The sequence below is a fragment of the Myotis daubentonii genome, chromosome 14 (genome assembly GCF_963259705.1).
Source record: "Myotis daubentonii chromosome 14, mMyoDau2.1, whole genome shotgun sequence".
Lineage (NCBI taxonomy): Eukaryota > Metazoa > Chordata > Mammalia > Chiroptera > Vespertilionidae > Myotis > Myotis daubentonii.
Genome location: NC_081853.1, coordinates 27,279,713 through 27,307,002, shown reverse-complemented (window position 1 = coordinate 27,307,002; position 27,290 = coordinate 27,279,713). Strand labels below are relative to the sequence as shown.

Here is a 27,290-nt window from a genome sequence, read left to right as displayed (position 1 = left end):
GTCCAACTGCAGCTTAGGTCTGCTCCCTGCTGGTAAGTGGACATCCCCCAAGGGCTGCCGGGCTGCCAGAGGGATGTCTGACTGCCAGCTTGGGCCCGATCCCCCAGGGAGCGGGCCTAAGCCAGCAGGTGGACATCCTCCGAGGGGTCCCAGAGGGCATAGGCCGGGCTGAGGGACCCCCCTGAGTGCACAAATTTTTGTGCACTGGGCCTCTAGTTAAGACAAAAAAAAAATATATATATATATATATATATATATATATATATATATATATATATATATATACACACACACACACACACACACACACACACACACACACAGGGATGGGGGAAAAGTGGTTTAACAGGTGTGAGTACAAAAAACACAGAGTTTATTCTTGTATTATTAACTTATTAATTATTGTAAACCCACTTTATTAATAACCCTCAACCTACTTTTGCCCATCCCTATACACATATATGTATATTTAGTTCATCTGAATGACAGTATCGTGATTCTAATATGTGCTCTAAATTTATCTCTTATAGTTAACTCGTGGTCCGGTGCACGAAATTCCTGTATGGGGGCAGGGGAGGGACCCTTCAGCCTGACCTGCACCCTCTGGCAGTCCAGAACCCCTCGAGGACTGTCCGACTGCCAGTTTAGGCCTGATCGCTGCAGTTGGACATCCAGCAGTCAGACATTCCTCTTGCAATCCAGGACTCCTCACTCCTAACTGCCTGCTTTCTTGCTCCTAACCACCTGCCTTCTTGTTCCTTACCACCCGCCTGCTCACTCCTTACCACCACTTGGTTTGCTGCTCCTTAGCACTGCCGCAGAGGCAGGAGAAGCTGCTGCAGAGGCGGGAGCCTCTCCCGCCACCGCCTGTGCACTCACCAGCTGTGAGCCCGGCTTCTGGCTGAGTGGCGCTCCCACCATGGGAGCACACTGACCAGGGGCAGCTCCTGTGTTGAGCGTCTGCCCCCTGGTGATCAGTGTGCATTATAGCACCCAGTCATTCCGGCTGTAACGGTCACTTAGGCTTTTATATATATACTAGAGGCCCGGTGCACAAAAATTTGTGCACTCGAGGGGGGGGGGGGTCCCTCAGCCCGGCCTGTGCCCTCTCGCAGTCTGGGACCCCTTGGGAGATAACGACCTGCTGGCTTAGGCCTGCTCCTGGGTGGCAGAGGGCAGGCCCAATCCCTCGGTGCAGCCCCTGGTTGGGCTCAGAGCAGGGCCAATTGGGGAGTTGGGGCGCCTTCCCCTGTCATGCACAGAGCAGGGCAGATTGGGAGGTTGCGATGCCACCCTCAGTCACGCTCAGGGTAGGGCCGATTGGGGGGTTGGGACACCGCCCTGTCACACTCAAGGCAGGGTCGATGGGGAGGTTGCAGCGCCACCCCTTGTCACACACAGAGCAGGGCCCATCAGGGGGTTGAGGAGCTCCCCCCTGTCACTCACAGAGTAGGGCCGATAGGGAAATTGGGGCACCGCCCCCTGTCACACTCAGGGCAGGGCAGATCAGGGGGTTGAGGTGCCGCCCTCTATCACCCACAGAGCAGGGCTGATCAGGGGGTTGGGGTGCCGCCACTGTCACACTCAGGGCAGGGCCGATGGGGAGGTTATGGCTCTACCCCATCACACACAGAGCAGGGCCTGTGGGGTGGGGGGGTTGGGGCGCCGCCCTCTATCACCCACAGAGCAGGGCTGATCAGGTGATTGGGGCGCCGCCACTCTCACACTCAGGGCAGGGCCGATGGGGAGGTTATGGCTCTACCCTGTCACACACAGAGCAGGGCCCATGGCGGGGACGGGGGTGTTGGGGCGCTGCACCCCATCACACACACAGCCGCAGGGTGATCAGGGGGTTGGGGAGCTGCCCCCTATCAGGCACAGAGCAGGGCTCATCAGGGGGTTGGGGTGTCTTCCCCTGTCACGAACAGAGCAGGGCGGATAGGGAGATTGTGGCCCCGCCCCCTGTCACACAGAGCCGCAGGGCGGTCAGGGGGTTTGGGCGCTGCCCCCTGTCACGCTGATCCCGGTGCCGGGAGGCCTCTCGACTCTGCTGATCCCAGTGCTGGGAGGCATATTACCCTTTTACTCTATAGGGTAGAGGCCTGGTGCACGGGTGGGGCTGGCTGGTTTGCCCTGAAGGGTGTCGTGAATCAGGGTGGGGGTTCCCACTGGGGTGCCTGGCCAGCCTGGGTGAGGGGATGATGGCTGTTTGCAGCTGGTCACACACCCTTCAGGGTGGGGGTCCCCACTGGGGTGCCTGGCCAGCCTGGGTGAGGGGCTGAGGGCTGTTTTCAGGCTGGGACTGAAGCTCCAAACTGCTCCTTTTTTTTTTTTTTTCTTTTTTATTCTGGGCCAGCTTTAGCTCTGGCTCCAGCTCTGAGGCCTCTGTTGCTGAGAGCAGGTATCTGGTTTGTTTAGGTTCTATAATCGAAGCAATGTATAACTCCAGCTCTGAGATCCCGGCTCGCTGAAAGCAGGTTTCTGGGGTTTTGTTTAGCTTCCATATTTGTTACACTGTTTCTTAAACTGCAGGCTCAGAGGCCAGCAAAGCAGGCGGGGAACATTGGTTTCCTCCGTCACTGAGGCAAGCAAGCCTCATGATAGTTTCAAGCTGCCTGGCTGCCGGCTGCCATCTTGGCTGGCAGTTAATTTGCATATCTCGCTGATTAGCCAATGGGAAGGGTAGCGGTCGTACGCCAATTACCATGTTTCTCTTTTATTAGATAGGATAGATGAACATATTTGAATTACTTTTACAGGCTAGTGATTGAATATTTAGTTACATTTCCTTGATTTTGTGCTGTTTTCTACCTTTCTATATTCCAGCCAATATCTGCCTCAGCTGCTTACATTTTGGGTGAAATATGTCGAGATAAAAATGATGCTGTTTTGCCCCTTGTACGACTATTGCTGCACCATGATAAACTTGTTCCTTTTGCCACTGCAGTGGCTGAATTAGACTTGAAGGATACACAGTAAGAGTTATATTAAATGTTAATTATTTGCTATTGAATTTAAACTTTAGTTTGTCAAACTGTTTCTATAATCTTTCTCCTTTTGTATTGACCAGCTTTACTGTATCATAGTCTAAAAAGAACTGCTTAGCATTAATAAAAGGGTATTCTTTATATTAACAAATAGTATCCACCAACCGTAAAATGAACAATTAATGATAGGTGTTTTTTGGTGTTTTTTTTAACTCAGTGTCAAAATATCCTGTTTCTAGTCTTTGCTTCTTATAATGATTCACATGCTGCAAATAAAATACCAGGTCAGAAGTTTCTTTTTCCTTGTCCATTTGTATCACCCTTATGTGCACAGGTGTGGCATTATAAAAACAACAATCTGGTGGCCTCCTGTGCCTGTCACAGTCTTACACTGTTGTTGTAAACACAAATATGGTTTGCTTTTTTTTTTTTTAATTCTTATCTGAGGATATCCTTAGAAAAAGAGGTGGGCGGGAGAGAGAGAGGGGGGGAGAGAGAGGAGAGAGAGAGAGAGAGAGAGAGAGAGAGAGAGAATGAATTATCAATGTGAGAGAAAACATTGATCTGTTACCCTCTGTACCCCACCCCGACTGGGGATCAAACCGGCACCCTTTCAGTGCACAGAACATTCAACCAACCGAGTTTCTCCATCTGATGCTTTTTTAAAAAAATTGTTTTCTTATATTTTCATTAAATAGTTTTTATAAGTTTGAAAATCCTAATGGCAGCAAGCTTTTAAATGGATGGTAAAAATTACTAAGATTGTATATATGACCAACTCAGATATCTCATATTATTGATTTGACAGCCACTGTTTAGTACACTTGTTTTCACCTTATTTCTACTTGTATTTCAGAGATGCAAACACAATTTTTAGAGGAAATTCCTTGGCTACCCGATGTCTAGATGAGATGATGAAAATAGTGGGAGGGCACTACCTGAAAGTAACATTAAAACCTATTCTAGATGAGGTACGGAATGAATATACATACTCGGATAACAATAGTTTGTGTGGCCTTATAGCACCTGTTTAATTTAGTGATCTATTGATGGGAATGATATATCCATTCATGTATTACTGAAAGAATAAGGCTGAGCACTTTAGAATTAAAATAAGTTATTTACTGTTTCATTAGTGGAATTTTACTCAAAGGACACATCGTAGTATAATCTACATAGTTTTTTGTTATTGGATTTCTGTTTAGCTAGAGTTTCAAATTTATGAAAATTTTTTCTATATAGTTCTTCAGGAATATTGTGTATATTATCTCTGGATGGGAGTTTTAAATTTTGTTTATTTCAATTTTTACAATTAATTTGTATTATCAGAAAAGTATTTTCATTTTGCCAAATATTTTAAAAAGCATTAAATGAAACATTATTCTATTCTTCAGATATGTGAATCATCAAAATCTTGTGAAATTGATCCTATTAGATTGAAAGAGGGAGATAATGTAGAAAATAATAAGGTAAGTCCTTGTTATTTTTATAAGTCCGTTAAAATTGGCCTTAAAAGTATACCTATCTCCCGTTTATGTTGTAGTAACGTTATATGGAGGGAAATAGTGCTTTTTATTCTTTACATAATGCCTATGCCATTAGCAGCATTTCCTGTGTCTAATTTTTAGAATGTTGTTATCTCCTCATTAAGTTTCACTTTATATTTGTTCTTGATTGTCTCTTTTTGGCTCTAGTAATAGTAGTGGAATAAGGCTACATCTAGTTTCAGCCTCATCCTGGTCAGTCCTTTAGGTTCAAACTGATCAAACTAAGTAACACAATGACTTGGTCAGCCAACACTTGTTGCCTGTGGGAAGAGTCACAAGTTTTCATTGCAGTCGATAACAGTGCCACAATGTCTGTGTGCCTGGATATCTGAGTTGTTTTCCTAATTTCCCCGGGATCATTATACTCTCTGTTGCTTCTTGTGTGGTTTAGTCCATACATTTACTTATGTCTACCTATGTCCACATCTGATATATTATCAGTAAATGAGGTCAAGATGTAAATTGTCCTTTCACTGAATGAGTTTAGAGAAGGGAAGCAGAGCTCTAGAATACTAGATAGTGACTGCCTAATTGAGCTTGTTTTCATTGCATTTTTTCCATGAAGGCTGTTGAAGATGTGTAAAAGTCAAAATCTTCATGTTTACCTTTTTAAATCCTATAGGAAAATCTGCGCTACTATGTAGACAAGTTATTCAGTACAATTATAAAGTCAAGTATGAGCTGCCCCACTGTGATGTGTGATGTCTTCTACTCTCTACGGCAAATGGCTGCGCAAAGATTTCCTAGTAAGTGCCTGTGTTACTACATCATGCCCTTTCTTTTCCAGTATTTGATTTTTTGTAGATTTACTGTGTATTTGGTTTATGTGAAATGGTTTATAGGTACAGTCTTATTTAGTTTTCCAAAAATAGTTCCTGCTTTTTAATGAAACATATGATTTAATTTTCTTACAATCTCAAAACATATATTATGTTTTATTTTAATATAATGACAACTTTATACAAATCAAAATCAACATTCTTTTTAAGAAAGGCAAAATTTAGAACTATAACATTATATAAATAAACCTTTATACCAGGTGCTTATGAGATTGTTAAATATAATAAACAAAAACACCTTTGTTATTTGTACTAACTCCCTTTTCTACTTGTATACATTCAGATAGTGAGAATTTTTAGTTCCATAAAAATGACTAGATCTGACAGCTTGAGAATTATAGGTTTTGGGGGTGATAAATTTTTATAGAAATGGTTTTAGACGTTAAAAACATCTCTGTGCCCTGACCGGTTTGGCTCAATGGATAAAGCGTCGGCCTGCGGACTCAAGGGTCCCAGGTTCGATTCCAGTCAAGGGCATGTACCTTGGTTGCGGGCACATACCCATTTGGGAGTGTGCAGGAGGCAGCTGATCGATGTTTCTCTCTCATCAATGTTTCTAACCCTCTATCCCTCTCCTTTCCCTCTCCCTTCTTCTCTGTAAAAAATCAATAAAGTTTAAAAAAACAACAACAAAAAAAACCATCTCTGTTGTAATATACATAGAATTTTGAGGTACATATGTCAGTAACTGGCGTGTTTTAATTTTGCACAGTAGCATTGTCAAGGCTTTGCTTAGTAGAAACATTTTATAAAATTAAGAGTTGCTATCTCTGATTGTCAATACTTGGAAGTATTCTAATTATATGCATCTCTGATAAGTAAGTAAACTTGCTATAGCTGTCTTTCCAGATCTTCCTATAGTAGGGCAAAGGGAGGAGGGGGAAGATAAGGCAGCTACTTAAATTATCAATCTTACCCAGCTGTGTGAAACCTTAAGTTTATTTCTATAACCATCTGAAGAGATTTTGTTATTTTTATTGATTTTAGAAAGAGAGGAAGGGAGAGAGAGATGGAGAGGGAGACAGACAAAGACATCAATTTGAGAGTGAAACATTCATCAGTTGCCTCCTGTGTGTGCCCTGACTGGAGATTGAACCTGAAATCTTTTGGTGTACGGGAAGACACGCCAACCAACTGAGCCACACCGGCTAAGGCATATCACGTTCTTTTAAGTATGAATGTGTACATATGTGTGCAGTTATCTGACCCTCCACTAAATTTACCCAGTGCTAAGGTGGTGGGGCTGAATTGTCCAACTAGCATGTAGGTAAATTAAGATCTAGATGACTTTACTAATTATAGTGAAGACATAAACACTTAACCTCACATAAGTATACTAAATCTGCTCTTTGAAACAAAAATAAGGGGAGCAGAGACACTAACATATGGAAAGATGAAATGCTGACTGAAATTATATTTTGGTGAGTTAGATCATGGTAACTACATTGAATGCTTAGTGACTGAACAGACACATGCTATCCTATATTATCTCCTACTCTCATCTATACAGTACCACATGAGGCAGGTATTGCTCCCTGTAGGTAGATAATGAAACAGGTTTAGAGAAGTTTAAGTAACTTACACAAGATTCATGACATGGCCAGTAGGCAAGCAGGTTCTCCAACCTGGGTCTGGTCTATTCCAAAGTGTGCACTAGGCACAGAACTCTACCCAGTTAGTTATCTTGGCCTAAAATATGCTTTATCTGTTTAATTCTTGTTTATGTAAATAATCTAAAACACATCTTTTATATTTCATAAGTGCAAAAGTATCTCCTTGACTGACTTGTTGTTGACTTAAATATTAACGTCTTCATATCCTCAGTTGATTACTGTAGTGATATTTTTATTACCAAGAATTTTTATAGTTTCTCATTTGTCCTTATCACTCTGGGAAGAAGATGGGGAGGCAATGAGTGGGTAGCAGGTAGTATTGAAGAATTACAAATAAATGACTTGTCCGTGACTGCCTTTTGAGTGACTTACAGGAATTAGAACTCAAACCAAATCCAGACATTTGTGCTCTCCCCACCTGCTTCTTTCCCGTCTGATTGTTGGGTTAAGTATAGGCTCCAGTCTGAAATGAAAGCTGTAGGTTAATGATCAAAGCCCAAGTTGTCTCCATTTCATTTGTGGTTTTGATGGAATATGAATAGTTTTTTAAAAGTAAAGGTTTTAGCCTAATTGTTTTAATGGCATAGTCTTTGATATAATCAAGATTTCTGAGGGGAAAATTAAAATATCCTAAAACTGAAAATCTCCTAACCAAGTCTTCAGGGATTCAGTATTGTCACTTGGTAGTGCTAGATACTACTTTTATTTTTGTTGTAATTTCAGGAGTCTCTTCTTGCAGATTGAGGAAAGAAGTATGTTTCCAAATTAAAATATTTCTGAAAATCTAGCAGCTTTGCCTTTCATTTTATTAGTGATTTTAGATTTTTTTTTTTAGTCATAGGATTTTTTTCTTTTAATTTAGTCATAATCATCACTATCATCTCATCAATTCAGTCCTGACTAGGCAAATTATATTGATCTCCTATTTAGTTTACATGTTTTCTCAATATTTTTTACTTTGTCATCTTTGTTTTTTAATTCAGTGTTTTTGTGCATGACATTTCACCATTTTTTTCCTGCAGATGACCCTCATGTTCAGTATTCTGCAGTGAGCAGCTTTGTATTTCTTCGTTTCTTTGCTGTAGCCGTAGTATCACCTCATACTTTTCATTTGCGACCTCACCATCCAGTAAGTGTTGTTCTTCTCAAAGCTTTATTCCATTTTTATTTTTATTAAAATGAAGAAAAGGTAAAATAGGCCACTTTCACTTAGCTATGTTTTCTTATAATTAAATTCACTGGACCTTTTTCTTGGCCATTTTAATCTTTTAGAGAAGGCTGAAAATTCTATTTTTTGTTATTGCTGTTAAAACATATTACACAGAATAATAAAATACTGATAATTGTTGAAGCTTGGTGATGGATACAAAGAAGATTCATTACATTTTCCATACGCTATTGTGTATATTTGTAAATTTCCATAATATAAGGGTAATTTTTTAAATAAGTTATATGTTTAGTTTAACCTTGCAGATGTTTTTAAATCTTACAGAAGTTAAAAGAGGCTCATTTCTAAAAGGTTTAGAAACTTTTATTGGAACATAATTTGTTTCGTATCTCCATATTTTTGCTTTTTATTCACCTGAGATGCTATTATAACTATGAAACTTAAAACCCTTTTAAAGCATATAATCTTTTTGTTGTGAAGTCCTACTTAATTACTTAAACAGGAGTCTATGCCACATAGATTTACATTTCTTAACACTTTAAAACTCCTTAGTTTTCCTGTTAGTGTTTCATTCTCATACAGTGTATTTCTGCTGATTCTTTAACCTTTTATGTCCCAAATATTTTATAATCTTATCTAATTGCTTTTGCTGCTGATTTGTATAACAAATAATAATAACCAAAATTTATTTAGTTCTTACTTTGTACTAGGCTTTGTTCTAGGTACTTTATATGTTTTAACTTAGTCCTCCCAATAACCCTGTGAGGTAAATTCTGTTATCTCCATTTGCAGAGAAGCAAATCACAATTCAGTAATATCTCCAAGGTCAAACAACTAATAAAATATTATTTGATCTCACTCAGTTTGAATGGAATTAAACAAATTCTGACTCAGTCAGTCTTCCCAGTGTGTGAGCTTACTTACCCCTCTTAGGCAGTCAGGTGTTGGAGCACCTATACTGTGTCAAACACCGCTCAGCACTGGGGAGGCCATGATGAGAAAGACCTCCCTGCCCTTAAGAAACTCACCGAGCCCTAACCGGTTTGGCTCAGTGGCTAGAGCGTCGGTCTGCGGACTGAAAGGTCCCAGGTTCGATTCCGGTCAAGGGCATGTACCTTGGTTTTGGGCACATCCCCAGTGGAGGGTGTGCAGGAGGCAGCTGACCGATGTTTCTCTCTCATCGATGTTTCTAACTCTCTATCCCTTCCCCTCCCGCTCTGTAAAAAATCAATAAAAATATATTTTAAAAAAAAGAAAGAAAGAAACTCACCGACTGATACAGTGTATAGAGGACCCATGGTTTGGGGGGTTAAACTGGGCTCTGAGGGCCACTCCTCCTCTTGACATTGGCCACTCACTCATTTAACTTTGAGAACTGAATGGGCCATGCTGCTTTGGCAGCAACATATCCTTTCTTGTCAAAGAACAAACGGTCTGTGAGTAACTGCAGCAGTGAGAGGGCCAGTGTCCTTTGGTCCACATGCTGTTCTGTCTATGACTCTGTCACTGAACTCGGGAAGCAAAAGCTTCGCAGCAGTGCTCTGGACATAAATGGAACTCCTACCTCTGAGCTTGTGACCCTGCCATATATTCAGACTTTAGTTTGCATGTTCCTGTAACAGATGTTGCAATAAAGTCCTTCTAAGCATAAACTCTTGTTATTTTAGATCACTTTTCATATGCCAGAAGGTCTGCTTCATACTGGCATATATTGTTTACTTTTAAGTATAACCTTATCCCTTTTTTTTTTTAAGAAGCTCTCATTCTAATTGGGGAAATAGGGAAAATATATAAGGTATGTAATCGAAAGCTACATGTATAAATCTAAACCTAACACCTGATTAGCACCAGGTAAGAAGTATAGACAGTTCCTACTATACAAATTGAGAGCCAGTGAGGATCCCAGGAACCTGGGGTGATGACATTGTCAAGGCCCAGTGATGAAATTTGTAGAGTGGTTGGGGAGGAAAACCAATGAAAGTTCATGGGATTTTACATTTAGAAGTTCTGTGAATTTTGAGAAGCCAGTTTTAGTATAGTAAAAGAGAAGAAGAAAATCAGATTGCAGAAGATTAAAGACTAAATAGGTGAGTGTAGTTTTACTAAGAAATACATCAAAAGTGAGCTAGGCCTGCTGCTAAAACATGGGCACTCAGGCATGTACACATGTGTGTATATACACACATGAATGAATAATTTCTAAAAAACACTAATTTTAAAACATGGGTTGCATTAACATTGACACAGTAGGTCACTCTTTCCACCTTGGATAATGGACCCAGTAGTTACCCTCTGCTTAGATCCGATACGAAGTAGGTGACTTCTCATTGCCTAATTTGAATTTAGGTCTTTGCTTCCAGGTGGAAAGTCTTGATTGCATAAATCATATAAATTATTGAATATGTTTAGAAGTGGATTGGGAACTACCATTTTAAGTTATAAGGTAGAAAAAAGTAGATGCCATTGACATTTCAAAAGTGTACAATTTATTAGGTAATTCAAGCTGCCATACTATACAAGACAACATATATATGATATTGATTGAATTATAGCTTTCAAAAGTGACACATCATAAATATAATTACTTTTGGAGGAATTGTCAATTACATGTGGCTTCTTTAGTCTCTTTATTCCTTAGTCCAATGAATTATGCCCATCCTTAGCTAGATTTTAACTACATTGCTTTGAATGAACATTTTTAGTCATTGTTTGTAGAGCAATGTAGCCCATTCACTCTGTTCTACTTTTTTATACAAATTTTGGTTTTTTAAAACTTAACAGGAGTTTTGTGTCTTTTTACATTCTCTAGGATGCACCGACAATTAGAACATTAACTCTCATCTCAAAAACCATTCAGACTTTGGGAAGCTGGGGGAGTTTGTCCAAAAGCAAGGTAAGTCTTTGCATCCTTGCTTTGTATTCACACTTCTAAATGTAGTTCTACCCTGTGCCCCCTTCTCTCTCAACTCATTTCCTTCTAAATTAAAAGCAGAGCAAAACCAAAATGCATAGATTGCACAGATGCAGTAGCTGTCTTTTAGATAGATTCTGTGTCTTAGTCACCTGTTACAGACAGATTCTATCTAGGAAGGGGAGCAGGTCTGGTAAATAGATGCTCGCGCCTCCTGTTTATTCGTGGGCACCATAATCATCTAACGCTATTGAGGCAATCTTTAGCTCCAAGCCCTAGAACTCTCTTAAGATATATGATTGACTCCTTTTAGGGCTTAATCCTCAGCTTTATTAAAAATATAGTCCACTGTTTTCAGTTCTCTACTTAATATATATTATATAAATCCTGTGGTGTTTTTTTTTCTTTAGTCAAGTTTCAAGGAATCATTCATGTGTGAATTTTTTAAAATGTTTCAAGAGGAAGGATACATTCTAGCAGTTAAAAAGGTATGATTGTTTTACTCTGAAATTATTAACATTTCTTATCATAGAGCATTGGGGAAATAACATTTCATAATATTCCTAAGAGTTCATCTTTAGTTTAAAAAAATAATGTAAAATTATCCATTAACTATAACAAGGCTGTCTCCCCCCCGCCTTTCTCCTTCCACTCAAAACTATGGGTTTTTTAGCTTTGGAAACACTAAATGAGTGTTGGCAATAGCTACTATTACCAGTGTCTTAATAACACAAATTATAAGTGTCCGGAGTTAGGGCTTTTCAACAGTAGCACTATTGGCAATTTACTACAGGTAATTCTAGATTGTGAAGGGCTATCTTGTACATTTTAGGATGTTTAGCAGCATCCCTGACCTCCACAATTAGACACCAGTAACATGCCTCTAATTTGACAACCAAAAATGTCTTTAAACAGCCGAATGACCCTGAAAGACAAAAATTGCCTCTGATTGAGAACCTCTGGTCTTAGGGGTAAAGGCTTAGTATGTGCCTGATATACAGTAGTAAAAAATACATGAATTACTGGATATTTTATAAACAGTATAGGCTTATGATAGCAATATACAAAAATTGTTATACTTAGAACTGAAAATGTTTTGAAAGGATCTAAAATTTCTCAAGTCTTTAGTTTTGAATCATTCTAAACAAAATGTAGCATTACTATAATACCCTAAAAATTTGTTAAGAAAAATTGTTTTGAAGTATATATCTAAACTTGCCTTGAAGAAAGTACTATATCTTATTTATCACAGTTTTAACTTAGTTAATTCAAATTAGCAAAGCCAAATTTTAAAGATTTCATTCAATTTCTGCAACATGATTCACAGCTGATTGCCAAGAGTATATTTTGTAGAAGTCTGTTTGTACTTTTTTTGTACTTTTAAAATTTATACAGGGACTCAGTAAATGAAAATGATAATTTAAAAAAATTAAAGCCTGTTGTAATCTTTTCATCTAGAATAGTGCGAGCTCAATAGGATATCAGAGTTATAACCTATTTTCTCCTGAAGCAGTGGCCAACGTCACTAGTGAGAATAATACAAGTGAGAAGTTTGGGTTTATAAGCTTTTGCACTTTATAGTGCAAAATATAGTAAAATAACTCAAAATTATTTTAAGCAACCATTGAAGGCTTTTGAGGAGAAAGTCTTTCAAAAGAGTAGGCAGAGAAAAAGCTGCCCTTTTATTTATGGGACATTGTTTAAACATTTGTGGGCAGTGTAGGCAGACTTTTGTTTATGATCTACTGTTGTTGTTTTGTTTTATAGTTGTTTTTCTATTTTTTTATGACTTAGGCCATAGCAGCATCTGATTTTATTTTCCCTGGTATAATCAGAATGTGTTGAGTTTATAAGGTCAGTGGAGAAAGTATGTAAGGGTGCCAGGTGTCTAGTCTGTTCTTCATCTGCCCTCAGTCACCCACTCACATTCTCATGGGCTATCACCATAGCCTGTTTCCTGCCAGATTTGGTTCCAGGCTCCTAAGCTAGCATAGGCTATTTTGCCCTGATATAAGAGTTTTCTTTATTATTCACTAGCTAAGTCTGAATATGTGCAGTGCTATAACGTGCAAAAGCTTATAAACCCAAACTTCTCACTTGTATTATTCTCACTAGTGACGTTGGCCACTGCTTCAGCAGAAAATAGGTTATAACTCTGAATCCTATGCTAGTCCCACAGTGTTTAGGGAAGTGAACCTGGATAGGTCTATAAACAAATGACCATATAATTTCATGTCCAAACCTGGATACTTTCAAGAGTAAAAAAGGAATCCTATTTGACTATGTTGGGACCACAGTTACAGACAAGGATAGCCCTGAGCACACTGGAACCTATAGTCCATCTTAATTATTGTTTCCTTTCACTTTGTCTAACTGTATTTACCCCATAGTTTCTTTGTATATAACAAATAAATGTAATAATTATCCTAAATATTTGTCAAATAAATCAGTGCCTTCAGGCAAAATTAAGAAATGAAACCTTGAGATAAGCCTGTTACATTCCATTAGCGGGTGGTCCACAGTGAGAACTAAAGATGTGATAGGTCACTTCTTTAGTTCCCTTAGATACTTCTTCTATATCACCACACACGTGTAATGCAGGAGAAACTCTGCCCTCATTCTTTCACTTGCCAAGATTTCCTTCCAGCAAACTAGAAGAAAACATCCCATTGAAGAATCTGGGTTCTGGCAGGTAATTCACAGCCAGTTTTAGGAGAAAATGGCTGTTCCCACAAATTCTATTTACATTAGGCACTGGTACCTCAATATCATCCTTATTAGAATGTACTTTGTTTTTGTTTGTTTGTTTTTTAAGTTCTAAATGGGACAACATAGAAAAGTACAAAGGAAAAAGTAAGGACTGCACTGGTTGGTGTAGTTCAGTGGTTAGAGCATTGGCCCCTAAGGGTCTCAGGTACAATTCCCAGCCAAGGACATGTACCTGGGTTGCAGGTTCAGTCCCCAGCCCAGGCGGACACCATGTGGGAGGCAACCAATCGCTGTTTTGTGCGCGCGCGCGCGCTCTCTCACTTTCTCACTCTCGCTCTCTCTCTCCCTCTCCCCCCTCCCTCCATCCTTCTCTCCCTTTCACTCTCTCTAAAAATCAATAAAAAAATCTTTTTAGAAAAAAAAGAAGTGAAAAGGCAAGGACTAAACGTATAGTTCATTTATGGAACACAATAGGATTCCTCTCTAAGAACAAGAATTATTTCTTGAACTACTGATTTGCCTTCCCATGAAAGCCACATGCCAAGAAGCTCTTAACAAGGCGAGGTGGCATATTTACAAAGCTACAAGCTCTTCACTGAGTGGCTTGCCATTGCTAGAGATGGGTACTTTAAATTTTCCTGAGCCACCGCATTCCCACATTTTTCACAGGAAGTTTATAAATTGTGATTAGATTCAGTTTATTCCAGAGAACTCAGCTGTACTTCAGTCACTCCTGTGAAGTACTGTCAGGGCTAAAGTCAATTATATATAGAAGTCAACAAACTCTTCTCTGAAAAGAGCTGGAGAGGAGTATTTTAGGCTTTGCTGGACACGAAAGGGCTCTGCCACATATTCTTCATTTTTGTTTTTGTTTTTACAACTCTCTAAAAATATAAAAAACATTCTTAACTCACGGAACTTACAAATACAGGCTGCAGGTTAAATCTGGCCCGAAGAGCCATAGTTTGGAGATAATATAGGTTTACAATCCTATATCTAAAATCATTGGGACCAGAAGTATTTCAGAATTCAGTTTTCATAGTTTTAAAAGTTATATGCTATATTTTATTTTCTTTTTTCTTTTTTTCTTTATTGAGTAAGATATTATATATGTGTACTTGTCTCCCCATTGCCCCCCCCCCCCACACTCATCCCCTCACTCCCCTGGTGTCTGTGTCCATTGGTTAGGCCTATATGCTTGCATACAAGTCCTTTGGTTGATCTCTCCCCCTTACCCCCACCCTCGCCTACCTTCCCTCTGAGGTTTGACGGTCTGATGGATGCTTCTCTGTCTCAGGGTCTGTTTCTGTTCATCATATGTTGTTCATTATATTACGTTGTTCATTATATTCCATAAATGAGTCAGATCATGTGATATTTATCTTTCTCTGACTGGCTTATTTCACTTAGCATAATGCTCTCCAGTTCTATCCATGCTGTTGCAAATGGTAAGAATTCCTTCTTTTTTACCGCAGTGTAGTATTCCACTGTGTAGATGTACCACCGTTTTTTAATCCACTCATCTGCTGATGGGCACTTAGGCTGTTTCCAAATCTTAGCTGTTGTAAATTGTGCTGCTATGAACATAGGGGTGCATATATCCTTTCTGGTTGGTGTTTCTCGTCTCTTGGGATATATTCCTAGAAGTGGGATCACTGGGTCAAATGGGAGTTCCATTCTTAGTTTTTTGAGGAAACTCCATACTGTTCTCCACAGTGGCTGCACCAGTCTGCATTCCCACCAGCAGTGCAGAAGGGTTCCTTTTTCTCCGCATCCTCGCCAGCACTTGTCATTTGTTGATTTGTTGATGATAGCCATTCTGACAAATGTGAAATGGTACCACATTGTCATTTTGATTTGCATCTCTCGCATGATTAGTGACTTTGAGCATGTTTTCATATGTCTTTTGGCCTTCCTTATGTCCTCTTTCGAAAAGTATCTACTTAATGGTAGGTCCATTGCCTGTTTTTTTATTGGGTTATCTGTCTTCCTTTTGTTAAGTTGTATGAGTTCCCTGTAAATGTTGGAGATTAAACCCTTATCAGTGATAACATTGGCAAATATGTTCTCCCATGCAGTGGGCTTTCTTGTTGTTTTGTTGATGGTTTCTTTTGCTGTACAGAAGCTTTTTATTTTGATGTAGTCCCATTTGTTTATTTTCTCTTTAGTTTCCATTGCCCTAGGCGCTGTATCAGTGAAGATATTGCTTCAGCATATGTCTGAGATTTTGCTGCCTATGGATTCCTCTAATATTTTTTATGGTTTCCTGTCTTAGGTTTAAGTCCTTTATCCATTTTGAGTTTATTTTTGTGTATGGGATATGCTGTATTTTATATAGTACCCCCACCCCCAGTGAGGTCTGGGGTTGCACCATTGATATCAAACACATCAATGTTTGGTGTGTTTTTTTACATGTCTTTAAATGGTATATTTATACATACATACATACATACATACATACATAGGGTTATTACACAAATACATATATATGCATAAGATATATATAAACACAAAATTGTATTTAGGCCACTTGATGGGTAGTTAGAGGGTTGCTCAAGGATTAATTTGACAAGTTAATTACTGTCTTTTTTTTTTATCTTTATTGTTCAGATTATTACAGCTGTTCCTTTTTTCCCCCCATAGCTCCCCTCCACCCGGTTCCCACCCCACTCTCTGCCCTTACCCCCCACCTCCATTGTCCTCATCCATAGGAGTACGATTTTTGTCCAGTCTCTTCGCACACCCCTTTTCCCCCGAGAATTGTCAGTCTACTCCCTTTCTATGCCCCTGATTCCATTATAATCACCAGTTTATTCTGTTCATCAGATTTTTTATTCACTTGATTTTTAGATTCACTTGTTGATAGGTAAGTATTTGTTGTTCATCATTTTTATCTTTACCTTTTTCTTCTTCTTCCTCTTCTTAAAGAATACCTTTCAGCATTTCATATAATACTGGTTTGATGGTGATGAACTCCTTTAGCTTTTTCTTATCTGTGAAGCTCTTTTTCTGACCTTCAATTCTGAATGATAGCTTTGCTGGGTAAAGTAATCTAGGTTGTAGATTCTTTCTATCCATCACTTTGAATATTTCTTGCCACTCCCTTCTGGCCTGCATAGTTTCTGTTGAGAAATCAGCTGACAATCGTATGGGTACTCCCTTGTAGGTAACTGTTTTTCTCTTGCTGCTTTTAAGATTCTCTCTTTGTCTTTTGCTCTTGGCATTTTAATTATGATGTGTCTTGGTGTGGTCCTCTTTGGATTCCTTTTGTTTGGGGTTCTCTTCACTTCCTAGACTTTTAAGTCTATGTCTTTCACCAGGTAGGGGAAGTTTTCTGTCATTATTTCTTCAAGTAGGTTTTCAATATCTTGCTCTCTCTCTTCTTCTGGCACCCCCCTAATTTGGATGTTGGTTCGCTTGAAGTTGTCCCAAAGGCTCCTTACACTATCTTCATATTTTTGGATTCTTTTTCCTTTTTGTTTTTCCAGTTGGGTATTTTTTGCTTCTTCATACTTCAAATCTTTGAGTTGATTCTTGCGATCCTCTAGTGTGCTGTTGGATCTCTGTATAATATTCTTTATTTCAGTCAGTGTATGCTTAATTTCTAGTTGGTCCTTTTTCATATCCTCAGGGGTCTCACTAGACTTCTTGAGGGTCTTACTAAATTTATCAGCGGTTTCTAGAAAATTCTTGAAAAACCTTAGAAGTGTGGTTTTGAACTCTATATCCAGTAGTTTGCTTTCCTCTATTTCTGTCCTTTATGACCTGTTTCTTTGTCTCTGCATTTTGGCTGCTTCCCTGTGTTGATAGAGTGGCTTTCTGTGCTAAGTGTCCTCTAGGGCCCAGTGGCTCAGCCTCCCCAATTACCTGAGGTGGACACTCTTGGTGCACCCCTTTGTGAGCTTTGTGCGCAATCTTGTTGTAGTAAAGCCTTGATTGTAGTTGGTATCACTGGGAGGAATTGACTCCAGGCCTGTTGGCTGTGAGAATCAGCTTTGTCTGCAGTGGGAGAACTTCTGTGCTGGAGACCCCCTTATGGGGCAAGACTTGCTTCAGTGGGGCTTTGGTGCTCACTGAGTCTGCCCCCTGAGTGTGTCCCTTATGGATCTGAGTAGTTGTAATCTGGATGGTCCCACTCGGACCACTGGGTACACTGGCTCTTGGATCTCTAAGGAGGTGCTAATTTAGCCTCTGCCTGAGGCTACCCAGCAGGAGCAACAGAGAGGTCTGCAGATTCCTCTTCTTTGTTTGGGATTTGGCGGTGCCCACATGAGGCCCAGCTGTGAAGCAATGCAAGCTGCTGTGGGGCCTTGGGGCTTCTTTTGGATGTTCTGGGTCTCTTTGACCCAGCTGCAGTTTGTTAGGTAATTTTAGATTGCAAAGGGCCAGGCCATTCATATGCAAAAGCCTCTGCACACAGCTTGGGTGGGGTGGGGTCTCAGGGAATCAACAGGGCGGAGCAAACAGCTATGGCTGATCCTCAGCCCTGCCCTAAGAGGCCTCAGGTCTCAGTGTCCCTCGGTAATCGGTAATAGCTGCAAGCACCTCTGAGAGAAAGTCTCCCTCGAGTTCCACCGGATGCCAGACAGTCCAGTTTCTCCCTGTATGAGTCTGGGTCCCCAGAGACTCGCCCGGAACTGGAGTTCAGGGCTGTCGGGAGCTTGTGTCTCCCTTCTGATTGAAAAAGACAACCATGTCCTCAGTTGCCAGCCCTTTCTACCACGCCTCCGTACCTCTGCAGTTTACTTTCACACCTCCTCTGAGTCTCAGTGTGCTTTTCTCTTTCTTTCTAGTTGTAGAATTTCCACTCAGCCAGCCTTCCTGTGGTTCTCGATGATGTCCGTTTTGTCTTTTAGTTGTATTTTTGAAGTGGTTGTGCGAGGCAGCAATTTCAGGTGTTTACCTATGCTTCCATCTTGGTTTCTCCCCACATCAATGTTTATATAGCACAAAGTATGAATATTTACACTAAGTAGATAAATACAGATTATAAATAGCCTTACTCCAGTTCAGGTTAAGTTATACCCCCAAATGAGTTTAAAATCAGAAGTAAAACAAAAAATCTCTTTGTATTCAGAGCTTTAGAGATACCAGAATTGCAGTTAAGAGATTATAGATTGAATTCTTTCTACAGGGAAATATATTGTGGTTTTTATTTATTTTATTTTATATTTTTTTAATTCTCACCTGAGGATATTGTTCCATTAATTTTTAGGGAGAGTGGAAGAGAGAGGGAAAGACAGAAACATCGATGTGAGAGAAACACATATATTGGTTGCCTCCTGCACATGCCCTGACCAGAGCCCAGGCTGGGAAGGAGCCTGCAACTGAGGTTCAAGCCCTTGACCAGAATTGAACCTGGGACCCTTCAGTCCATAGGCCAGTGCTCTATCCACTGAGCCAAACTAGCTAGGGCTTACTCTGGTTTTTAAATAACTTAAGAATAACCTTTTTAGAATACCTATCATTTATTAATTACTCTATAATTAAATATGTTTTGCTTTATAAATTACAATTATGTATATTTCTTAATATTGAAGAATTTTACAGTATTATCCATGGCATTTAAAATAAGCTGAATTTATGATGTATCATATCACAAAGTAATATTTGCCTGTTTGCCCATTTAGTTCTTGGATGAAATTTCATCTACTGAAACTAAAGAGTCCAGTGGTACGAGTGAGCCTGTGCAACTGAAAGAAGGGTAATTCAATGAAATTAGACATTAAAGTCACATTTTAGTATAGGTGTTAAGTAAGTACAAAGGGTATGGGTTTGGGAGTGAGGAAATAGGGGTGGGGGTGTGGTTTCTGTGCTACAACTGCCTAAGTAACATCCATCAGGTAAGTCACCCACTGTCCTATAAACTTTGTCAGATGGGCATGACTCCTTGTCTATACAGTCCTAGAATTGTTTTGCAAATATAGTAAGATTGTGGGTATTAAGCAAATTAGAATTACTATTTGGAAAAGTAACAGTACTATTCAGTCTTAAAGTGGTATTATTGAAAGTTTGCGGGGGGGAATCACTCATTTGGCATTTTTAATTCTGGATGGCACAGTTATAAATATTTAAAATGAAAGGACAGTTTTTTGGATTAACTTTTAATATTTGTAACTAAATGTTTACATCTGATGTTTTGGCAGTGAGATGTATAAAAGAGCTCAGGGAAGAACTCGGATTGGAAAAAAGAATTTCAAGAAACGGTGGTTTTGCTTAACAAGCAGAGAGCTCACCTACCACAAACAGCCAGGTAGTTGTGTTTATGCTTTATTGTGGGGTTTTTTCCTGGTTCTCAGTGAAGGTTTCTTTTTGCTGCTTAATGTGACTCTAATGAACCTTTTCACTAATACTATAGCGTATAGTTTCTCACAGTGATGCACACATACTATTTATTGAATGCAATAAATATTTGACAAGTGACACCATGTAAGTTACATTTTTCTCTCACATGCTCTGTCTTTTTAAAATTCCTTCTGTTATAATCAATAAGAAACAACATTAAGACTTCTTAGGGCTTGGAAGTTTCTTTAACTCTCAAAGCCAAATTGGTAAGAATCATTATCTAATAAATGAGACAATACAGTGGTTTGCTGGTTAATGTCAATCAAAAATTCTCAGTCATACCATAGGTAGTGATTCCCATAAAGTTATCAGATTCATTCTAGACTGATTCAAAGATCTTTTCTTTGAATATGGTTCCACAGATTGAATTTCCCCGTTGTCTTTCTTGTGCAAATATACCTCTAATGCATCAGTTTTCAGGTTGATTTCTCCAAACTGGAGCTAAAACTTAAATACTTGAAAAGTAATCCAAGTACAGAATACTTTTTTTAAAAAAATTATCTTTATTGTTGAAAGTATTGACAACAGGGGGGTGAGGACATGAGTGGAAAGGTGGGGGGGCAATGGTGCGATAAGGACACATATGTAATAACTTAATAAAGAAAAAAAAGAAAGTATTACATATGTCCCCTCTTTTTTCCCTATTGACCTCCCCCCTCCCAACACACCCCCTCAGGCCTTCACCACACTACTGTCTGTGTCCATGAATTATGCATATATGCATATAAGTTATTTTAGATTTTCAGGATAGTCACCCTAATCTTTTACAGCCGTCTCAACCCCATATAAATCAACCTTATTTGTGTACGTATGGTTTCCTTTTTTGAAGCTTTTCAAAGCACTTGCCTAATTTTCAAATAAATAGTAAATGTGTTAGTAGGGGACAGACACTAAGTGTATTTCAGTAAATTATAATTACAACATGGAAAATGGCATAAATAGGTTTGGGAACAAACCCAACAGACTTGGTAAGCAAAAAAGCTGAACCAGTGGAACAGAAGGATACAGGCTTAATAGACAGTTGCCTAGCAACCACAAGCATTCAGCATCCCATGAGCATCATCATTTAGTATGTTTTACAGAGGAAATGGGGAGTCTCAGTCAATCTATCAAATCTGTTAGGTAAAGTAAGAGAGATTCTGCTATAAATTCTGAAATGATAAAACAAATACCAAACATAGGCCACTTTTAAGAGAATGTAGAGTGCCAAATAGAGTGTTTTTTGAAGAATAGAGTAATAAGAAAAATTTTTTGTTTCATAATTTCTTTGAATGGCCTAGTCAGAAGACTGTATATGTCCAAATATATTAATAAGACAAAAGAAACCAAGTGCGTTTTATTTTTAGGCATCCAGATAATTTTTATGGCTAAAGATCAATAGGCTATATACTTGCCCTTCCAGACAGCATTTTTTATGCTAAGCATACTTCAAGGGATTTAGAAGTTATAGTTTATGTTGAATACTATATATATGTCCTCACATACATAGCAGCATTCTTTTTTAAAAAATATATATTTTATTGATTTTTTACAGAGAGGAAGGGAGAGGGATAGAGAATTAGGACATTGATGAGAGAGAAACATCCATCAGCTGCCTCCTGCACATCCCCACTAGGGATGTGGCCACAACCAAGGTACATGCCCTTGATCGGACTCGAACCCGGGACCTCTCAGTCCGCAGGCCAACACTCTATCCACTGAGCCAAACCGGTTAGGGCCATAGCAGCATTCTTAAAATAGTTGTCACAATGTGCCAATTATGTTTACATTTCAATTTTATTGAAATAAAATGTAAGGTGTGTCATTCTCCATGAATAAATTAGCTATTTTTTTTCTTATTTAAAGTATTTTCTAATCCAAGCCAGTATTGTAAATTCTTTTTTGGTTTTAGAAAATAGGAATCAGATGAGAGCTTTGGACCCTTCCCTCCAAAAAAAATGTACATACAAACTAGACACAAACTTTGCATGTAATTTCAGGGAGTTCGTAGACCCAAAGTCTATTCACAGTTCTCAAGAACCTCTGTTCTATCCCGTGATCTTATAAGCATAAAATTGTGTAGAATGATTAGTTGCTCTAGGTATAAAATAGACACATTAGAAGTTACATTGTTTTCAGGCCTTAAGAAATTTAACATGTTGGAATGACATTGGAGGAGTGAGCTCTATTATGTGAAGTTTACCAAAGGCTACAGTTTTAAGCATCCATTCTTGCTGCTTTAACTATTTTGATGGATTTTTCCAAAATGTATTACATGCTTTCCTGCCTTCTAAAAAAGAGTTCATTGAACGTAAGTTAACGTTTTCTGGATGACTTGGGTCTGTCATTGATAATATTAATTATTACATAATGCTCTGATTTAGTGATGTTTTCAGGGCTGTTATGGGTGTGTGCAGCTGTTTACTCCCCAGCTAAATGCCTTGGACTGCTGTTGCTTTTTGTGTTCCTGTGTTTGCTTAATACAACTTTTCTCTATTCTCTTTATGTTTAGGCTGTCTCTTAATTTCTTGTGCTGTCAGTGAACCATAACTTAACATCTCACTTCCACCTCCATCACCCACCTCCATTTTTTACTGCTAATACACTAAGAGTGAGGATACAGGTTCTGTGTTTGTTAAAATTATGCATAAGATTAAAAGTCTTTGATGAAAGACTTCAGGAATTTTTTCTAAAATAAAACACATGGGCTTTGGATTCTCTGGTTGTTGAGCAAATGTTTTGTTTGCTTCCTGTTTCCTTGCTACTTTCTGGATAGCCACAGCTGCTAGTTAAGTCTCTTGCTGCACTTCCTACGTGACTTTGGTGTCTGAAAGAGTGCCTCCCAAATTTCCTATCACATAGCTCTGAATCATTGAGTCTCACTCTATCCTCTTACTGGAAACTAGTATTCTGAATTTTTCTGCCACTTAGAATCAAACAATATAGTCTTTTCCCAAATTATTGGGAAAGGAATTAATAGAATTTTCTCATTATTAAGGGTATTTCTCAAATAAGTTATTAAAAATTTGTTGCCTGCTTCGAGAATTACTAACAAGCAATAGTAAGCAACAGAACTTCAATACAACTAAAGTAATGTGTGGCAAGTGAATATTATGGGTCACTCAATCAGTTATCAGTCATGCTTACATTGACAATTTTTTATGGGCCTGTCTGCTTGGATTATGGTTTTATATTGCTGCATTGTGATGCAGTCATCTACACCTGGAAGTGCTCCTGGTTGTGGGCTGGGACCAAGGGAGTTACTGGTATTCCAGCCTCTTCCTTTCTCACCCAGCCTCTCCTTTTGCATTCTCCTTATGTCGCTTCACCAGACTACTCTTGCAATTCTTTAACTTGTACTCTTTTACATTTGTGCTTTTGCGTATGCTCTACCTAGAAATCCCCTTCTTTCCTTCTTCACCTGTGTAATTTGTTGTCCTTTAAGCCTCAAATCCAGTGTTAGCTCTTTACAGAAGTTATTTATAAGCCTCCAGCCACCTCAGTTGAGCTCTTCCTTTACTATGTTTCTTTAAGGCTTTAGTGATAACTTCTGTGACATAATTGGTCCTTACTTTTCTCTCTCTCTCGCCCTAGTCTTTAAAATCCTTAATGGTTAGGGGCCATGTTTTACTACCTTCATTAATACATTAGTAAATGTTTTTAATAAATGGTGTTTTTCAAAGAAGGCCATATCTTCTGGATATGTTGTCATCTGAATTATTTTAAGAATCACCACTCTAGGCTTCTAAACTGTTCACCAAGCATACTAATAATAGATTATTAACAAATTAGTCTCTAAAATTTTATCCTGTGTTCTCCAAATTTGATTAGATATTGTCTACTTTTGGGAGACCTGGCATATTCAGATACATACATATAGCCTACAGAACTTCCATATGATAGCAAATGTTCTAGCTCATATAGCTTGTGGACAATGTAAAAGAAATTTCCGTGAAGCTTTAAACAGAAATCTTAATACATTTGGGTTGACTTGATTTTCACCTGCTTTTTTTTTTTTTTTTTTTAATCTTCACACTGTTCTAGACTTGGAGAACACAGTAGTGAATAAAACATACCAAAACCCTTGCCCTTGTGGATCTTGCCATTTAGTAGTAATAGACAATCCATACAAAAAAGTATGTACCTGTGCACCGAAAGGTTGCCAGTTCAATTCCCAGTCAGGGCAGGTATGGAAGGCAGCCAATCTCTCTCTCTCCTTCTCTTAGCATGTCTTTGGGTGAAGATTTAAAAAGAAAGTATGTTATATTGGGTGATTATAAATGAGATGGACAAAAAGAAGAAGGGGAATATAGAATGATGGGTTTATTGAGTAGAGTTGTGATATTAAAAAATTTTTAAATGTCACTAAGAAAGTGACATTTCAGCAAAGACCTAAAGGTGATGAGGGAATGTGCCATGTGGATATTTGGGGTAGTAATAATGCAGACATAACTAATGGCAGCCAGTACAAACACCCTGAAACAGAAGCTTGCCTGGAGTATTCAAGAAACATGAGAAAGCTCTTGCGGCTAAGGAAAAAGAAAAGAGCAAGGGGTAATCATAAAAACTGATGTCAAAAGATCATGGAGAAGTTAGACTTTATAGGGCTAATGGACCATTGGAAGTCTTTTAACTAAGATGGAAAGGCATTGGAGAGTTTTAAGCAGAGGAATAACATTTTAATGGGATTAATCACTCATGCCATATGGAGTGCTGTGAGAAGAAAGAATGCAGGGTCAAGGAGACCAATTAAGAGGCTGTTGCAGTAACTCAGAGAGCAAGGGGGCCAGTTGGTAACAATGGAGGTGGTAAAAATGGATCACGTTCCTGGTCTGTTTTGAAGATAGTACTCACAGGATTTGCTAAAGGATCAGGTATCAAGAGTGAGAGAAAAAGGCAGGATCCTCCCACCCCACACTGCCCAGCACACTATTTCTTCTATAACATACTTCTCTTTTCTGGATTCATTATTTATTTTGCAGGAATTATTTCAGATAGGCTTTATGGCTGATAAATTTTCTGAGTCCTTGCATATTTTTTAAAGAGTATTCATTTTACCCTTACTCTTAAATGATAGACTGAATTTAACATTATATTTCCTCAGAACTTTTAAGATATTACTCCGAGGAGTCCTAGCTGGTGGCTCAGTGGATATAGTGTCAGCCTGGGGACTAAAGGATCCCAGATTCAATTCCAGTCAAGGGCACATCCCCAGGTTGCTGCCTCGATCCCCAGTAGGGGGTGTGCAGGAGGCAGCCAATCAATGATTCTCTCTCACCATTGATGTTTCTATCTCTCTCACTTTCTGAAATCAATAAAAATGCATATATATTTTTTAAAAAGGTAATACTCCATGGTTTGCTAGTTTCCATTGTTGCTGATGAGAATTTTTATGTCATTCCTCTAATTCTCAGTCTTGATTCTTCTTCCTAAAAACTTAAGACTTCCTTTAGCTTTCAAGCTTTGATATTTTACAGTCACCTGCATAGGTATTGCCTTTTTGCTTCTATGTGCTCAGTACTTGTGGATCCTTTTTATCTGAAGATTTCTCCATTTATCTCTTGGACATTTTCATTGGTAATTTTCTCCTGAACACTATTTTTCTTCTGTTTCTGGAATTCTTTTTTTTTTTTTTTAATATAGTTCATTGATTTTTTTTTACGAGAGGAAGGGAGAGGGATAGTGAGTTAGAAACATCAGTGAGAGAGAAACATTGATCAGCTGCCTCCTGCACATCCCTACTGGGGATGTGCCCGCAACCAAAGTCCATGCCCTTGACCAGAATCGAACCTGGGACCCTTCAGTTCCCAGGCCAACGCTCTATCCACTGAGCCAAACCGACTAGGGCTGTTTCTGGAATTCTTATTAGACAGCTATTGAAACTTCTAAATCCATCACTGCGGCTCTTAACGTTTTTACTTAACAGTTTCTTTCTCTTTTTTGTACGTATTTTTTAGAAAGTCCTCAGTAAAGTCTTCTGTTTTAATAATTTACTTTGCAATTCATTCTATTTACTGTGAATTAACTCTGATGACATGACAGTATATGTGCCTGGGAGCAGTGTGCTTTTTCTATGTATGCCAAATTATAATTTGTCCAGAAATTAACAAATATAGCAATCCTAGGGTATGTGCATGCTTTGTATATTCAACAAATCTAAAAATAGAAATTTCCTGCAAAATTTGTAAATTCTGTGTAACCTCTGTGGTGCCCCCTGTAGTGTAGATCGGCACCCACATACATGTCTTCTGCCCCATAATTTGTCACACAGTTTCCTCAGATTTCCTCTCTTTGTTGTGTTATGTGTGTGTCTCCTTTTAGAGTTTGGTGATTTCCTCATCTCTTTGGTGATTTTGTGTTGTGTGTGTGATTTGCTCATATTTGTTTATCTTTTTTGCGATTTTTTTGTGATTTTCTCATATTGTGTTTTACAGTTTGATTACTGCTCGAGTGTTCGGTGGCTTACGGCCCTTGATTGAGGGAGGGGCAAGGGTGCTAGTGCTTGTTTTCTGGTGTAGGTGCTCTTCTTCCCTCCTGAGGGCCAGCAGCTACCTGTGACATGGCACTGCTCTACAGCCCAGTATGCATCCTTGCTGCTTTAGCCCAGGATATATGCCTCTGTTGACTGATGCTTAGCACAAGCTGCGGGTGTGGGAGGAGGAGAGATGAAGACCTAATTGGCCCAGCTGTTCCAGATGCAGCTCGCCGGCGAATCATGCTGATGTGTCTGAGTGTGTCCATTGACCCTGGCTTAAGCTGTCTTCTAACCAGTCCTACTTGTGCAGATGTCTTCTACGCTACATGTAGCTCCGCCTGTGTCTTTCTTGAGTTTACTCCCTCCCCATTTCCCCTGCCATAAATTTGACCTTGTCTGCTTTCAGGAGACCACTGTTGGTTTTTTCTTATTATTCTGTGCATTTACAATTTATATTTGTTAAAGTTAAATGTCATTTCCTTAGAAAAGTTTCCCCTAACCACCCAATTTAAAATAACTTCCCAATTACTTTCTATAACATCACCTCAGGTAATTTTCATTATAGCATTCATCTCTACCTAATATATATTTGTCTATGTCAGTCTTTCCAGACCTAAACATCACCTTCATTAGGGGCCTATTATGTTCTGCTTACTGCTTAGTCCCAAGTGAGATACAGTGTCTGGTATATAGTACACATTCAATACAGTAGTTGAA

At 38.9% G+C, this 27,290-nt stretch overlaps 1 protein-coding gene across 4 annotated transcripts in view; it reads left to right on the top strand.

The window, feature by feature from the left end:
* Positions 1–27,290, top strand: part of RASA2 (RAS p21 protein activator 2) — a 126,391-nt gene that overhangs the window by 90,417 nt on the left and 8,684 nt on the right. For 3 of the 4 annotated variants that reach the window (XM_059663754.1, XM_059663751.1, XM_059663753.1), the window contains exons 11-19: positions 2,827–2,975; positions 3,844–3,958; positions 4,382–4,456; positions 5,157–5,280; positions 8,009–8,115; positions 10,964–11,047; positions 11,476–11,553; positions 19,405–19,478; positions 19,921–20,030. In XM_059663754.1, coding sequence (XP_059519737.1) covers positions 2,827–2,975; positions 3,844–3,958; positions 4,382–4,456; positions 5,157–5,280; positions 8,009–8,115; positions 10,964–11,047; positions 11,476–11,553; positions 19,405–19,478; positions 19,921–20,030 — 916 coding nt within the window. The remainder of the gene's footprint in view (positions 1–2,826; positions 2,976–3,843; positions 3,959–4,381; positions 4,457–5,156; positions 5,281–8,008; positions 8,116–10,963; positions 11,048–11,475; positions 11,554–19,404; positions 19,479–19,920; positions 20,031–27,290) is intronic. The other variant, XM_059663752.1, reaches the window with a different exon arrangement.